The sequence below is a fragment of the Indicator indicator genome, chromosome 17 (genome assembly GCF_027791375.1).
Source record: "Indicator indicator isolate 239-I01 chromosome 17, UM_Iind_1.1, whole genome shotgun sequence".
Lineage (NCBI taxonomy): Eukaryota > Metazoa > Chordata > Aves > Piciformes > Indicatoridae > Indicator > Indicator indicator.
In genome coordinates this window covers 13,063,733-13,080,216 of record NC_072026.1, presented here as the reverse complement: position 1 = coordinate 13,080,216, position 16,484 = coordinate 13,063,733, and the positions used below count along the sequence as shown (strand labels likewise).

The 16,484-nt window shown below is 43.6% G+C and overlaps 1 protein-coding gene across 1 annotated transcript in view; it reads left to right on the top strand.

Moving 5' to 3' along the window:
- The window catches only part of COL4A6 (collagen type IV alpha 6 chain), a 91,210-nt gene extending 75,683 nt beyond the window's left edge, over nt 1-15,527 (top strand). The window contains exons 23-45 of the mRNA XM_054388861.1: nt 612-683; nt 1,076-1,183; nt 2,280-2,501; nt 2,743-2,904; nt 3,949-3,957; nt 4,962-5,132; nt 5,702-5,845; nt 5,973-6,098; nt 6,404-6,585; nt 6,851-6,914; nt 7,408-7,482; nt 7,873-7,980; nt 8,363-8,470; nt 8,899-8,970; nt 9,989-10,114; nt 10,465-10,581; nt 11,031-11,192; nt 12,068-12,166; nt 12,427-12,573; nt 13,064-13,180; nt 13,912-14,103; nt 14,332-14,618; nt 15,267-15,527. Coding sequence (XP_054244836.1) covers nt 612-683; nt 1,076-1,183; nt 2,280-2,501; nt 2,743-2,904; nt 3,949-3,957; nt 4,962-5,132; nt 5,702-5,845; nt 5,973-6,098; nt 6,404-6,585; nt 6,851-6,914; nt 7,408-7,482; nt 7,873-7,980; nt 8,363-8,470; nt 8,899-8,970; nt 9,989-10,114; nt 10,465-10,581; nt 11,031-11,192; nt 12,068-12,166; nt 12,427-12,573; nt 13,064-13,180; nt 13,912-14,103; nt 14,332-14,618; nt 15,267-15,527 — 3,131 coding nt within the window. The remainder of the gene's footprint in view (nt 1-611; nt 684-1,075; nt 1,184-2,279; nt 2,502-2,742; nt 2,905-3,948; nt 3,958-4,961; nt 5,133-5,701; nt 5,846-5,972; nt 6,099-6,403; nt 6,586-6,850; nt 6,915-7,407; nt 7,483-7,872; nt 7,981-8,362; nt 8,471-8,898; nt 8,971-9,988; nt 10,115-10,464; nt 10,582-11,030; nt 11,193-12,067; nt 12,167-12,426; nt 12,574-13,063; nt 13,181-13,911; nt 14,104-14,331; nt 14,619-15,266) is intronic.
- Nucleotides 15,528-16,484: the final 957 nt, after the last annotated feature.

Sequence of the window (16,484 nt, the reverse complement as noted above, 5' to 3'; positions counted from 1 at the left end):
TGTTAACAGTGTAGAAGCTAATTCTATAGTTGTAGCACACACTCCTCTCAAAGTAAGTGGAAGCATTTTTGATGTTGGAGAGGTTGAATTCGTTTTTCCAATATCATTTTCATGGCTGTGTGAATGTGACTTTAAATTGTCAGTGACCTACAAGGAGGTAAATCTGATGCACTAGCAACTCTGATAATGCCACATAAATTTCATTCAGCTGATGAGAGATTGCTAGTACAAACAGAACCTTTTTTTGAGAGGTGAAAGTCAGTCAAAGAGCTTTGCAGTTGCTGAGTCGTGTTTGGTGCTAATAAACTTCTTCTAATCCATGTGGTCCCATGGTTACTGAGTGGCAGCCATGGATATCATGCTCCAAGTCCACATGCAGTAAGCGGTAGTGGTCATGCAGTAAGTCAGTAGTAGGGATGAGATTAGACAATCACCAGGCTGCAAATGCCTTTTCTTCAGCATAACATATCTGAGATGTCAGCAGTGTTTGATGTTTGTAAGTTCACTCACAGTCACTTACATGTCCTGTAAAAAACATGTGGATACTGACCGTTCTTCTGACCATGTCTCTGAAAGAGGCTGTGTGCAACCTCAGTGTTTCTTTGTTTTAGGTATCACCTTGCCCTGCATAGTTCCTGGAGCATATGGGCCCCCAGGGACTCCTGGCTTTCCAGGATTACCAGGTAGGGAGACAAGCTGAATGTCTGGCTGGCTACCAAGAAGTGCTTGTTCCTCGAGGAAGATAATACCTGCTAATTAATCTCCTCTGAGTGATAGTTATTTCAGAGAGCTGACTGGCAGAACAATGTTCTTTTTTTTTCAAGGAGACTAGGCTTAAGTCCCATGGAGGATCATAATGACCACACCATTTTTAGCTTTTCATGTAGTCTCTGAACACAAACCCTCTCCTGTGTTTATGTAGCTGATGAAAACCCATAGCTTTGAGATTTTCTAGCAAATGTTTTCAACACTAGCTTTGCTCTTCTCTTAGAAGAGATCCCGTTTTCTCATGCTGTATTTTTGTCTTATACAATTCATTCATTAATATTATGTATTAACATACTTTTACCCTTAGGTCCCAAAGGCAGCAAAGGCTTTCCTGGAATTCCAGGCCAACCTGGATTACTTGGGTCAAAAGGCCAGCCAGGGTCTCCAGGACTAATAGGCTTGCAAGGGGAACCTGGTAAGAGGAAAGTTGCTGGAGTTTTTCTTATTGTCTGATTAATGTGTGCAATGTTGTATCAAAAGAGTTGTCTGGTCTAGGCCACTTTTTTTCCTGGTGTTTTTATAATGCTGCATTGAGTGCTCCATTGTGTTCCTTCCAAGTGCAATCTGCAAGCAAATGGTTGTAGCTTGGAAGAAAAACAAAAGAAATACTTGTAATATTATATTACAAGTATCACAGTATTACAATATATTGTGATATATTGTGTTATATATTAAGATACGTATAATATTATATTACTTCTGGGAGAAAAGAGTTTGGACACAGTGTCTGGACTCATTTTAATTGTGGGAATTTCTGGTGGTTGTATAAATAAAGAGCAAGAAACAGAGCTGTGAGGCAAGATTCCTGAGGTTAGGTTGCTGCATGTCCGTCAGGTTTCTTTGGATATGGCATAAGAAATCTCTTAAAAGTTTCACTACATTAAGGGGGGATGTCAATGTTATGGGGTCACTTACTTCACAACAACTGAACAGAGTGACACTTCCACACAGCAGTTCAGTTTAGTGTCTGCTTGGTACAGGGAGAGTACTTTCAAGTCCTCCCTCTACCAAGGCTGACAATGTCTTCTGCATTGCAGTGCCAGAAGTTGTCTGACACTGGACAGAGTAAGAAAAGTCTGATGAATAACATCTTTACATCTTTTGTGGTTGATAGTGGTAGTGAGATACTGCCTGTCTGCAGCCTGAAATGGCATCTTCCTTCTCTTTTTTTGCTCTTTTTGCCTCATCTGCCAATGTAGTGAAACCAAACTTGTAAAGCTGCAACTGGCTGAAGCTTCCAGATACTCCTAGTCTTTTCTTTTTCTTTCCTCTTTTTACAAAAACAAATAAAAGGATATTTTAACTGTTTAAACAGTTTCATTGCTTTCTGTATCCAATTATTGTTTCTAATTCAGTACTAAAACATTCTTCACCTTTCCAAACAACTTTTTCCTGCATGGGTATTTTTTAAATGTTATTTTGTTAAAGATGCTGTAAAGATGTACAATCAGCTGTTGGAAGCAGATATTTTGTGTTTCTCCTAAGTGACATTTATTGGTTTTCTCTTTAAGGCTTCCCAGGTCCTCGAGGAGAACAAGGGTCACAAGGACTTCCAGGACTAGATGGAACAGATGGTTTGCCTGGGAAAATGGGTGCTTCAGGCTTAGGTGGAGCAAAAGGTGCTCCTGGAGATGTATTTGGTGCTGAGAGTGGAGCCCTGGGAGAGCGTGGCCGACCTGGGCTCCCAGGTGATAAAGGGCTTACAGGTGATCTTGGATTTCCAGGACTAAAAGGTGAGCACTGATACTGCCTGTATCTGAGAATATCAAACTATTTCTCTTTCAAAAACCTTTCCTTTTTCCAGTCTCTTTAAGACAGTGTTAACAATCCTCTGACCTGCTCACAGGTGGCAATTTGCTGGTTTTCTCTTAGAATCTAAAGCAACTTATAGGCTTTTATTGAAATTCTGGTTTTAATTGAAAGTTGTACTTTTGTTGTATTTTGTTCTGTAACCTCTTACCTCTCTGCTCCCAGGGTTAGATGGACGACCAGGCCTCCTGGGTGTTAAAGGTGAACAGGGTAATCCAGGATATTCAGGTGTCCCTGGACTGCGGGGACCTCCTGGTCCTGGAGGTCCTTTTGGCATCAAGGGAAAACCAGGACCCTTGGGGTCAGTTGGCCTTGCAGGAGCACCAGGTACGTAATGTTTTCATATGAATACAAGTAGCCAAGCTGAATCCTGTAATGCTGAAGGAATGTGGGAGAGATTTGGCATTTGCTGGGAGTGAGCTCTTGCCTCTGGTTAGTGATTACAGAGTGCAGAATTTGAGCCTGTTGCCTGTGGCTGCTGGGTGAATCTTCTATAGAAATGGTGCCCCAAGTCTCTAAGAAGTACAACAGAAAGATAGGAGAAAGCACCTTAAATGTCTAGAGATTTTTAACATCTCTGCTCTTACATGCTGGCTGCAGCACTGGCTAATCTTCATTTCCCTTTTTCACAACAATTAATTTCTACTGTATGAGGTTGCTTGAAATAGGACTTTGATAGACTGAAAAGTTGTTTGCTTTCTCAGAAGAAACTTGTCTTCTCTGCCTTTCTCTTTGCTGGGACAGATGAGAAATTTATTTCCTGTCACTTTAAGGGGAGAAAAACACCACGTGAGCACAGCACTATCTCTCAATTAATTGGCACTAATTAAAGTGTTTTATGATAACAGTATATGCAAGACTTGAGAACCCAGCAAGGAGGGACCTGGAAATTAGTAGATAATGGTCTATGACATAACTCATCTGTTCTGACACGCTGAACGACAGTGCTGGAGCACAATGACCACAAGTGAATTAAAGCTGTAATGTCATTTGAGATGAAAATCATAGTTACTAAGTGTGTGTTTGTTTGGTGTTTTTTTCTTTGTTTGTTTGGTTGGTTGGGTTTTTTAAATTTTTATTTCATCATTTCTTTGCCTCTCTGTTGGTTTACATTTTTGGACTGTATGCCATATATGGGTTTCCTTCAACCTGTTTTATAATCCTCCCATTGCTAGGACAATAAACTCCATATGGTTGTGGGTTTGTGTTTTTTTGCAGCTGTAATCTCTCTGATTCATTAATTTCTTTTGTACCCTTGTTCTTTCTGTTTGCATATTTTATCTGGTTTTTCATTCACCATGTTTCTATTCCATTTATCATCAACTCTCCATTTCTGATGTCACACTGTTTGGTTATGGGTTCTTCACATAGGCTGTCAAGGTGAGAAAATGCAGTGTAGCATAAAAGCTCATGGACTAACAACCTAGCTTTTACTGCTACAGGAATTGCATTGACTGTAGGTGATACCCCTTATTATTGCTAATCAAACCAGAAGGCAAAGAACCATTGTAGTGAGAATGCTCAGACTTCAAGCCTGAAGCTGTAAGGAAATCTTTAATATGTACAGCTTTTAAATGTGTGTGTTTTCTTTATCTTCTTAGATGAAGCAGCCATTTCTTCTTCTGCTTTAAAGAATACTGGGTTGTAGCTTAAAATGTTTAAGCCCTGAGTATAACAAAGCTCATGTACTGGGTGCTACTGCTGCAAGTGCCCTTTTTATCAGAAGCCACCTGATTTTTCCTTCTCTTCCTTCTTTTGGATCTGAGCATTCTGTTTTTTCAATGGTTTGAGCCTTTATTTACAATTGTAAATCATTCCAAAGCTTCAGCTAGAAATACTCTGAAACATCTAGAGTCCAAACAGTGCATACAGTGTTGGTTTTCTGAGAGCACAATCAGAAGCTCGTTCCTTTAGTGAGCAATTTGCTCTTGAGAAGTAATACTTTAACTACCAAGGTGGAAAAGAAACTTGTAAAACACAAACCTCTCCGACTGATCTCTGGTTCACCCAGATGGTGGAGCAGGTAGCAGTAGCTGGCATTAATGAGCCTCCTCATTCTGGTTTGGATGCCTTGGTGGTAAAGGTAAGAGTGGTGTGCTACTATTTAGTGTCTGGTATAGGAGACAAAAATGGATACATCATAAGGGGTTTCACTCTTGCCAGTTGTGTAGTGATGTAGGCAGTAACCCTCTTCATAGGTATTTTATTAGATAACTAATGCTTTTGCCATTCTAAGCTTTATGCCTTCTAGTAGGCTGCATGTGCCATAAGGTCCATTTGTCATTAAAACAATGCTGTGTTTAAAGCATTTGGGAAGCTGTCTGCAAATTACCCTAGCATTTGTTTGATATAAGCTCACTGAGTTCTTTCTTGAATTGATTTAGGACTTCCTGGACCTAAAGGCTTGACTGGAGAGGTAGGTCCACAAGGCCCTGCTGGTATGAAAGGCTTCCCAGGTCTTGATGGTGCCCCAGGATCTCCTGGGGAAAGAGGATTCTTAGGGCCACCTGGGCCTTTTGGTCAAGATGGACGTCCAGGTTTCTCTGGGCCAAAAGGTATGTGTTCCACTGGGGCAATAGTCTGAGATCACTGTGCCCACAAAAAACAACCTTGTTAACACTGATTGTCAGAAGAGAATAAATTCCCAACTAGTGTTAGAATGCTTTTGTTTTGCAAATTTGATGGCTTTAATTATCAAATCATGGCAATAAAGGGATCCATCTTAGAAGACTTGGGCCCTTATGGGCAAAGGATTGTGCAAATCAAGACAGAAAAACAAGGAAACTAAAGAAATGAGGAACAGTGAATGGAACTTATAGAAGGGAGAGAACAAAGCACAAATCAACTGGGAAGTAAAAATTTACAGTCTGCATGATAATTAAGCACCAATACAGTAGTTGGTTACTTGGAGAATTCTGTGTTATTTTAGGTGGAGAGCCACAGACCTATGTATCTGCATGTTGCTGTCTTGGAAGAAGTGGCCATGCTGTGCTTACACCATCGTGTTTCACAAGCCAGATCTGAGCAACTGGCCAGACCCGTGCTGCCTCTGCCTGCTAGGTGATTATACATTGTACCAGAAGAGACTAATTTTTGCTTTCTATTTTTCAACTTTTTTATTCAGGGGAGAAAGGATCTTCTGGTCTGCTTGGTTTCCCTGGCATGCCAGGCCTGCCTGGTGTCCCTGGGGTGAATGGGTTTAAAGGAGCTCCTGGCACAGCTGGAGGAAGTGGGAGCCCTGGAGCTCTGGGGCTCCAAGGTCAAAAAGGTGAGAAACAGCTAAATTTATATCAGGAGACATGAAAGTCCTGCTTTTGTCTGCCAGCTTCTAGTGTTACACCTTTTCTTTGTTACATTATTCGGCATGAATATATCCTGATTTCTTATTTCGTCAGGAGACAGAGGTGATGTAGGTCTGCCTGGTCTTCCTGTACTTGGGCTTCCAGAACAGGCACTGCAATTCAAAGGAGACAAAGGAGATCCTGGATTAGCTGGACTTGCAGGATTTCCTGGACCTAGAGGTATTTCACAGCATTCTAGTTAGTTGCTGGTATCAGCTGTTCAGTAGCCATGCTTGTTCTCAGTTGAACATGGTCTGTCCTTTGACAGCACCCGCAGGGTTACTCTTTTTTGTTCTGCCATTTGTGTTCTAGCAAAATCTGCATGTGACACTTCTGAAATGTGAGAAAAGAGTTTTCTTTGAAGCTCTGTTCTGCAGAGCTAATGCCTTCCCTTCGTCATCTATAAGGGGAACTTTAACAATCTAGGTGGCCCAAATAAGCTGTCAGTGTTATGAAATGCAATTGTACTCTTTTGTATAACCCAGGTGATAAAGGAATCCCAGGAAGCCGTGGACAGCCTGGTCTCCCTGGTCCAGTTGGATTAGCAAGCAAAGAGAAAGGTCTTCATGGTGACCCAGGCTTCCCTGGTCCACCTGGACAGCCTGGGCTGCCAGGACAGAAGGGTACACATGGTATCATAGGATTTCCAGGAATGCCAGGAGAGAGGGTAAACACCTTTTTAAGTATCTTCATCTTCTCTAAGTGCACTTAGGGAAATCCTGTCTTCTAATTGGTTCTTCAGTAGCAAAGCAGCAGAAGCTGGCAGGACTTTTCCTTACCAAGCTTCCAGATTGTTTTTGTTTGGCTCATACTGCTGAGTGACACGTTGGATAGTATTTCTTCCTACATCTTTGCAGTCTGTTATCTCACGTGACCCAAACTTGGAACAACAAGAATAAAATCCAAAGGCTGATTTTGGGGTTTATTTTCAGGGTTCAGATGGTATCACAGGAACACTTGGATTCCCAGGGCCTGCTGGCCTCCCTGGTCCAAAGGGTAAGAAATCTTTTGTAGTACGAATGCTGCTGCATATATATGACTCAAGTGAATGAGTAGTGTTTTAGAGGTGTCCATTGCTCACTAGTGACTGGCTCTGAAGTACATGTCCCTTTGTAAAGGGCTTTATTCAGATGAGACCAGACCCAAGCCTGCTGTGAAAGTAAGTTTGGTCCCAGCACTGTGTGAAGCATATTGGACAGTATGAGAGGCATACTTTTCTCTCTTCTTCTTGTGTTAAAACTACAAAAGGGCATTATGTTATAGAATTACCCAAAAATGTTTGTCTTATCATGCATTTGCAGGAGTGAATGTTCAAACAGTGCTGTTTGTAAGCAATTTCCAACTCAGGCACATCATTTGATATTCTCTTTGTTTGGATTTGAAGTATAGAGAAGGTCTATTTTCATAAACAAGGCTATTGAGCAGCCCTAAAAACTGCTCCCCACAGTCAATTAGGGAATGGCATCCTCACTTTGTCTTTCTTTTCCAGGTGACCAGGGAGATTCTGTTGGCATTCCTGGCATCACTGGAGTAAAAGGAGAGCGAGGGGATCCAGGGTTCCCGGGTAAAGTAATTGCTCAGTTCAAGAATGCAGAATTCTAGAAATTAAACAGGATAGCATTACCCAATTTGAGTATTTTTGTCATCTATAAACTTAAATACTTTAGTCTTCTTCTAGAAGTGAGATTTGAGGATTCCAGAATCTAGGTGGGGCACAAATCTGGATGATAATGAATATGTCCAGAACAGTCCAACTCAATTGCTAGGTTCCACTTCACTTTTTGAGGAGGAACTTGGGAACTTGCACTGGTATCCAGGTAGTCCAGTCCAGGTCCAGACCATGGCTAAGCAGACACAAGTGCTGCAGCTTCAAAATAGCTGTTTTTTAATTCTCTTCACAGCTTCCTTCCACTTCACTTGTGCTCTAGCATGCTGTTTGTTTTTATCTTCTCAGGAGAGAGAGGCAGAGAAGGGCTCAAGGGTGAACCAGGCTACCCAGGGAACACTGGGGTGAATGGACTCAAAGGCAGCCCAGGAGATCTTGGCCCAGAAGGACCAGCAGGTACTGGACTAGGCATCTAAGTTCTCTGATTCATGGTGTGACAGTGGAACAACCTCACCTTGTTTCCTTAGCCCTGGCTGGCCTGTCTCAGCTGAGGTTTAAACAAGAATGTTGACAAGAAGATGGGAATTTTCTTTGACACTAGTGTAAGGAGTCACTTTGTCTTGTCGTGACCGATCTGTGGGTCAACCATATGATGAATCCTGGATAACTGAAATCGAAAGAAATTCTTTAACAAGTAGGGAAGACTTTTGCTTAATCCTAGTAGTAGTTTAGTCACCCATCTTATGAGTTAAGCACAGGAACAGGAGCTGTAAGATGGAGATCTGAGCTGTTCCATCCAGGATGTGTAGTACAGCAACATTTTTCTGATTGTTTTTAGGAATCCCAGGAAATGCTGGGCTGAGAGGAAGCCCTGGACCACCAGGACCTCCAGGGCAGCCAGGATCTGTCGGATTCCCTGGAGCTCGTGGAACAGCAGGACCTAAAGGTATATCTGGAGCCTGCACATGGTGGGAAAATTTAGGTCAGAAAGCCAGTGTTCCAGCCAAGTCTAGCACAGCAGGCAGGCAGTACTCTTCTGTGTGGGCCAGCTGTGTGTGGGAAATCCGCTTGTTTCTTGGCAACGTTAGTGCAGGCACCAGCTGCTAGGAATGAGCAGAGGAGTGGTTGGAAAGGGAGAGGATCTCACTTGATTTGGATCTCTGATGGGTGTTCACTGAGGGCAAAATCAGTGAGAGCAGTGGGAAGAGTTTCCATGAAGGAGGCCCATGTGAAGGAAGACTTTACCTACTGTGTTCCTCTCAGTGTGCTGGGTTTCTTATACATGTTGTAGTCTTCATGAAGCATCTTGTGCATTTCCACCTAACCAGATTATTTGCTTATTCACTTGATTATATATTCCCAATGTCTCTTTAGGGTTTTATGGATTTCCGGGTTTAAATGGTCTGAATGGCCTGCCAGGCACAAAAGGGGCTCCTGGAACACCAGGTAAAGGAAATGTGTAGTAGAAGTGTCATAGCTGGGGAAACACATACAATAGCCCATCAGGACAGCAGTGTTCCCTGCAAAATTCCCCTATTTCACTCAGTTCTGGATTTAATTATAACTCTAAGAGAAGCCTCGGGTTACTGAATGTGCATGAACAAATTCTTCTTTAATGCCATTAAGAAAAGGATGCAGCTTGTGGAGTGAAAAGGCTTTTCTGGTGACGGTTGTCCTTGAATTCCTGAAGGACTGTGTCACTGCTGGAAATTGTAAAATGCTTCCATTTCTAATGCATGTTTGATTTTAGCAGGGCAGCATCAAATGCTTGCTTTGAGCTGGCTTAGCAATGACGTATTTCCTTACTTAGGGCTTTCCATAGCCCTCTGTTATATGGAGCTCAGTAGGGGCATCAGTAAAATCAGAAGCTGATTTCTTTGATTAGATTTTGGATTCTGCTTTTGGGAACACTCTGCTAGATTCTTTCATATTTTTAGCTGTATGAAATATAAGTTTGTTCTGTTCTGCAAACTGTGTTTTACTAAACTTAAAGAAGTGGAGAAAGACCTTTCCAAACAGACTTGTTTAGTTACAATCATCTTGTAAAGCAGCAGTTGAAATTTGTGTCAGATGTTTTATGCATGAAAATGGAGAAGCAGTCTTGATGAGTACCCACTGGATTATTTGAAGACCCCAAGCTTGAGTCTCTGTCTCTTGAGAGACACAGCATACAGGCTGGCTGGCAGATCCTGCCACAGGAGTGCTCTGTTCACATCCCTGTGCAAGAGCTTGTAGGAAGACCAGAACAGCCATGCACTTCTCTCTCAGCATCCTGCAGATTGTTCGTATTCACTCTGCACAAACAGAGTGGCTTATGAGGCACCAAATCTCTTTCTGTTGCTTTACTGAAAGCAGCAGAGAGAGACATAAATGGCTAATTTTTTATTGCAGCTCAGCTTGTGTAATCATTTAACTGCTCTCAGGTAATTTGAGTAAGTTCTCATTGTTAACCACGTATCATTAGGTCTGAGTGAAGCTGGACTACAAGGCTCTGCAGGTCTCCCAGGTCCAAAGGGTGAAGAAGGCTCTCCAGGCTTGGGTAGAGGATCTCTAGGATTCCCTGGACCAAAAGGCTCAGCAGGAGACATGGGTAAATAATGACGTACTGGAAGCCCAGCAGGATGTATTGCAGCTCAGGTTAATGGGTTGCAGGGTCAGCAGAATTACCAGAGAACTCCTGAAGCCACAGAGATGGTTAGGAGTGAATGTTAAATCTGTGATGTGGCCGTGTGAGAAACACTTCATTACACAGTTCTTACAGTTGTCTATACCTCTCCTAAACAGCACAAGATGTAATTTTTCCCCTCACACAGTAAGATGTCTCTTTGTTCTCATCAATATAAGTGCTACTCAGCCACTACTTCTGTTCATATCTGTGAAGATTACTTGAAGAACTTGGACAGTACAGTGTACTCTCTCACTTTGTATTACTTATTCTAGGTCCCCCTGGTCCTGTGGGACTGCCTGGCATGCCAGGAACACCTGGAGTTTCTCTTCCCTCTGATATACGTGGTAGGCCTGGGGATGCTGGCCATCCAGGAACTGATGGGAGTTCAGGTATGAAGAGAAGCCTCTTAAGGAGAGTGGATTAGCTAAGGGGATTTCTGTTTCTTTATGGGCTTCCTTTGAAGAGCTCTGAGAGAAAAGGACTCGGACGAGCAGTGTAACTTTATTAACTTGAGGTTTAGATTAGGGATTGGGGATGGGAAGGTATGTTTTCAATTCCTGCTGTTGAATTCTGATTAGATGTAGCTTATTGTTAAAGCTCTCTAGTCCATAATCATTTTGCCTGTTGCAGTACTGAAGACAGACATGGGCACTAAGGTAGGTTCTTTAGTCCAGTATGTCTGAATTTGGGCACCATTTTAAAGTGTGGGTCCAAAGGCTCTAAACATGTGTCACCCACTGAAATACAGACACCCTCTAGAAAGGTGTGCTTGGAAGATAGCCCCAACGTTTACTTTGTCTCAGGAGCAGATGGTGCTAATTACCCATGTTGTCTCTAGGTCTTCCAGGTCCTTCAGGACCACGAGGCCCCCCTGGCCCAGCTTCTGACCAAGGTGACTCAGGCAATCCAGGTTTCCCTGGTGTTCTTGGCTTGCGAGGCATTAAGGGTGATGTGGGACCCACTGGTCCAGTTGGACTTCCTGGAGCATCTGGACTCAAAGGTAACCTTGCTTTGAAAGGATCCAGCTCTGGTTTGGCAGCTGTCACTGTGACAGTAGGAAGTTGCTGGTGTGTGGTTATGTGACTGCGTTGAAGTGAATCCTTGTTCAGATGTCAGCACAACTGAGGTTGTTGTCTAGGCCTTCCCTTCCAGCTCCAGGTGCTTTTGAGTGTATGATGATTTTTTTTCTCTTTTTTTTTTTCCCTTCCTGAGTAGACAATGTCCACATGCAGTGATGCTGTGCTTGCCAGCTAATTACCCACTTGCATATGCTGTCTAGGCAAAGACTGGAGATGGTGTTTCATCCTACCTATCCTGTATGCTCAGAGGCATAGTGTGGTGAATTTAGGTCTCCACAGGGCCAAGAAGCTTGTAGGAGTTGCAAGTCCTGGGCAAAGGCAGGAAGCAGGTTGCTCTGCCTTTGGTCTCTGCCAAAGGAGACCTGAGAGTAGCTACAAACCAAGAATTCTAGTGGCAAGGTTTCGGAGAAACCACGTAGGTCAAAAGCCAAGAAAAGATGGAGATCTACTGCCAGATGAAGAACTGTCTGCTGCCTTTGTAGACTGGCAGATCCCCATCCCTCTGTGCTGTGCATAGAGATGGATTCCAAATAGAAAAGATGTGTACTCCCCAAACACTTCTGCAGGGTTACGCAGGGAAGGGAAAGAATATTCTCAATCAAATTGAATTGTGTAGCAGTGAAAATTCTTGTCTTGAGGCTCCGCAGCAGTTCTGGATATCAAAATGTACAGAGTTCCTTAAAGGTCATGTTCTCCTCCAGCTCTGAGCTGAACTGTGTTGCCATCGCTGCCATCAGTGTGTTTCTCAGTGCCCCTGCTCTTAGCCTCTGAGATCTTTAGCTGTGTATCTTTGCAGGTATAAGAGGGGAGCCTGGCCTTATGGGGATGCCAGGTAAAGATGGGCCTCCAGGAGATCCTGGTTACCCTGGGCTGAAAGGTGAAATGGGTCGTCGAGGTGAGTGCTGAATTTGAAAAGCTGTATTTTATTTATTGCACATGTTTTGGGCTGGGGAAGATTTCAGAGCTCCCTTAGTGGGCTTAATGGCAGTTTCTTAGAGATTGAAATGAATTAGAGCTTGACATGCCACTCTTTACAAAGACACCCAGTGCTGGTGTACCGAGGCAGTCTTGATTTAGCACTTCTTCGTGTTGGTAATGCAATCACAACTCTGCATTGTTTGGGGGTACTTATACTGTGATTTGCACCATGTGCAGGTCTCCCTGGCCGGCAAGGAGCTCCAGGTATAACGCCACAGCCAGAAGAAGTCACAGCTCCTGCAGGCTTGCCTGGTCTGCCAGGAATTGATGGTGTCCCTGGCTTTGATGGAGATCCTGGATTGCAGGGCCCAGCTGGAAAACCAGGTAAAACACCCTCAGCTTGCTGAAATGCTGGCCTTCTGGAAGACCAACACTACTTTTTCAAAGGCATTAGGAAGGCTTTTCTAATAAAGGAAATAATTCCAGCAAAATGCATATAAATACCATAGTTTATTATGATGATTATTAGAACGTATCTTGTGAGACAGATGGAAAGAGTTCAGAGACTTCCACAGCCATCATATTGAAACCTGAGTCTTAGGTATGATGTGGCTTCACACTAACATCAGTAGCTTATCCCAGGTCTAAGTTCTGCATTTTCAGCCTTGTCTATGTTCAGCTGAACCCGTCAATCCTTTATCAGGCAAGCAGATCATGTGGAACCCCTGTAGGGGGTTAGTTTGTAACCACAGCTGTAGAAGGGTGATCTCGCAGCATGGCTGCTGACAACGAATTCCTCTTCTGGAATATGACTGCAGGAGTGAAGGCATTGGTATGAGAAAATAGTGATAGTAATGATTGTATTTCATATCAGGCACAAAAGGTCTGCCAGGAAGATCTGGTTTGAAAGGACGTGATGGCCTACCTGGAACGCCTGGCACAGCTGGGGATCCAGGACCTTTGGGTGCCCCGGGACCACAGGGATTTGAAGGTAATTTTATGCTTTGGGAACTAGAGATCAGAAAGAAGCAATCAGGAGAATTCTGTTTGAGTACAGGTTCTGCAGAGACCTTCCTCAATACCCAAATACTTTAGGAAGAGCAGGGGATGCACATAATCTTGTGTATCTGCAACGAAGCAAGGAAGATTATGTCACATGTTGTCGGTCACTGCTGGTGTTTCCTGAAGTAAAATTCTTAACATCTTTTGGTTTTAATGCTTTGCAGATGTGGGAGACATCTTGAAGATCTAAAAGAATGAAATGTTATTCACAGTGAGCAGAGCTGTGAAGGTTGGGTAGTAAAGAGAAAGGATTTGGATTTTGCCACAGATTTTTTTTACAACTTTTGGCCTTTCTGTGTCAGGGGCATCAATGTGAAAAGCACTATGGCAAAAATTAATTTAAGCAGTTTTGGCCGGTGCTCTGAGATCCTCAGTATTGTGCTATAAGATAGGTGCTAAGCCACTGAAACCAGAGTTGGTGAAAGAAGTAAAATAAAATAAGTTAGGACATGGGTGGGTGCTACTGTGAAATGACTGCTTTTGGAACTGCTAAATCTCGTTATTCATAGTTATTCCAGTTTCTTGACAACCACCCAAACTTGGGCTCCTTGTTGAACAAGAGTGACATAAACAGAATGACAGCATTGCCAAAATCAGCTCTAGAGCCAGCTGATGGCCACAATGCCTATCAGTAATAGTGACTCCTCTTCTGTCTTTTAGGTGTTGCTGGAAAGCCAGGTTCTCTGGGTTTGCCAGGAATGCCTGGGCGCAGTGTGGGCGTTGGATACACTTTAGTGAAGCACAGTCAGTCAGAGCAGATCCCACCCTGTCCCATAGGGATGAACAAGCTCTGGGAAGGCTACAGTTTACTGTATGTGGAGGGGCAGGAAAAGTCGCACAACCAGGATCTCGGTGAGTTGACAGAATCCTCTCAGTCATAAACAATGGAGGCCAAATTCTGTTGCAAATGAGCAATCCCCATTGGTACTGCATGCGGTTGTAGTAGAGGTGACGGAGGTCTCCTTGGCCAGAATGTGTGCTAGGAGCAGTGTCACTTGTGCTGTCCTCCACTGTTCCTGTCAGGTGTGAATTGGAGCATTTGGCAGATCCTTGGCATGACCACATCTCCAATGTTTCCAGGTTTTGCTGGCTCGTGTTTGCCTCGCTTCAGCACCATGCCTTTCATTTACTGCAACATCAATGAGGTGTGCTACTATGCCAGCCGAAATGACAAGTCCTACTGGCTCTCCACCACAGCGCCCATCCCCATGATGCCAGTGGACAGTGTTCAGATCCCACAGTACATCAGTCGCTGCTCCGTGTGTGAAGCACCTTCCCAGGCTGTGGCTGTGCACAGCCAGGACATCACCATCCCACAATGTCCCCTTGGCTGGCGCAGCCTATGGATAGGATACTCCTTCCTCATGGTAAGGATACGGCTCTTAATGTAAGGACAGCTTTAAGCATTTCTATAGCTCCTCTTTGCTTAGGTGGCTGAGACTGTATTCTGTGAGGTGCTTACAGAAAAATAGAGCCCTGTAGCTTCTCACCCTCATGCGTTTCTGTCAGCTGGCCTGTCATAGGCTGAGTTTGTTCCCATTTAGTGGGAGCCCACCTCACCTGCGCTATTCAAGCTCAGTAGTAACAGGGACACTGTAATTCTGTGTTGCCACAGATACTTTGTTCTTCAAACCTTTAAATGTGAGGGCATTAATTAAGCTACAGTATTGCCTTGATCCCCTCTTTCAGTGCACTCCACTTTTCCACTGCACTCTCCTAGGAGCTCATTAGTGTAAGACTGTTAAAAAGATGATGGAGTCAGCATTATTGAGTTCAGATTTTCCCAGCTTGCAAGTGAAAAGCTGGCTTTCCATTACACCAGGCCTGAATACCCAGCCTAAGTATATCACTTTGCTTCTTCACCTCTAGCCCTATCTCCAAAAGACAGATACACATAGCTGAGTTGTAATCTTGGTCACCTCTTTTACTCCTTTTAGCAATGGAACTGAGGGACTCCCCTGCTGATCCCCCATTCTGTTCCTCTGAACTCACTTAAACTGCCATCTTCTTTCCAGCATACTGCAGCTGGTGCAGAAGGTGGAGGTCAGTCCCTTGTCTCCCCTGGTTCCTGCCTGGAGGATTTCCGTGCTACTCCATTCATCGAGTGCAATGGCGCTCGGGGAACATGCCACTACTTTGCAAACAAATACAGCTTCTGGCTGACCACCGTGGAGCAGTCACAGCAGTTTGTCAGTGCTCCTCCCTCAGAAACCCTGAAAGCAGGGCAGCTCCGGACGAGGGTCAGCCGCTGCCAAGTGTGCATGAAGAACTTGTAGCATCCAAAATGCAGTAACAGCCTTTGTTACCCAAGACTGGACATTGCTGATGTGAAGAAGGATAAATTCATAGACCAGTTTGGTGTGTGGTTGATGAGTGAGTCAAGGTGGCCAGAATTCTACAAAAATAGAGTGTCAAGTCCAGGAGATTGACTGCACACAGGGGAGGGAAAGACTGGTGCTCTGAAACCTCTTTTTGATGGAACATGGTGCTAGGCTCTTACTTCAGTGGGATTCTTTCCTTCATTTATGGCTACCTCAGAAAGTCTCTGTGAGGTCCTTATCCAGACCCAAGAGTAACTGATGTCTCACATTACACCACTCCTCTGTCTAAGGCACATGCCAGTCATCTAGAGAGACTCATTAAAAATGATGCTTTACTAGTGTCTTTGCAAGCAGTGTTTGGTTTAGTGTAATGGAATGAAGACTCATTCTGCTACGATATGCAGAGCTAGCTAAAATTTATCAGTGTTTGTAGGTAACTTAGAACCACTAACCATTGCTGGTGGATAAAAACAGAGTGACTTGGGAAGACTCAAAGATTAATTTTGCTTTGCTTATTAAATAGATGGAATGTTATTTCCTCCAGTGACAGGTAACCATTTCTGATCCAAACTCTCATTTGTGGTTGACTTTCAAGAGCTAGCCCAGTGAAAAATGCAATTTTTGATGTGAAGAGGAATGCAAAACACCTCTGGCATTTTTTATAGCTTTCTATTGAAATATATTGCAGGTAGAATGTCTGCTTAAAGGTCTGTTCTTATCCTCTGCAGCCAAATGATGTGCAGCCACCAGAAACACTTCAGTGCTATGACTCTAAATTTCCTTTTTGAGGTGGCCTTGGCACACTCATTTTGTAGCTGTTCGAGCTGTGTGTGTTTGAGAAATGGAGGCCTTTACTAATGTGTAAGCTTATGCCAGCACAGGTAAGCAGAATAAGCAAGTAGGGGATGTACA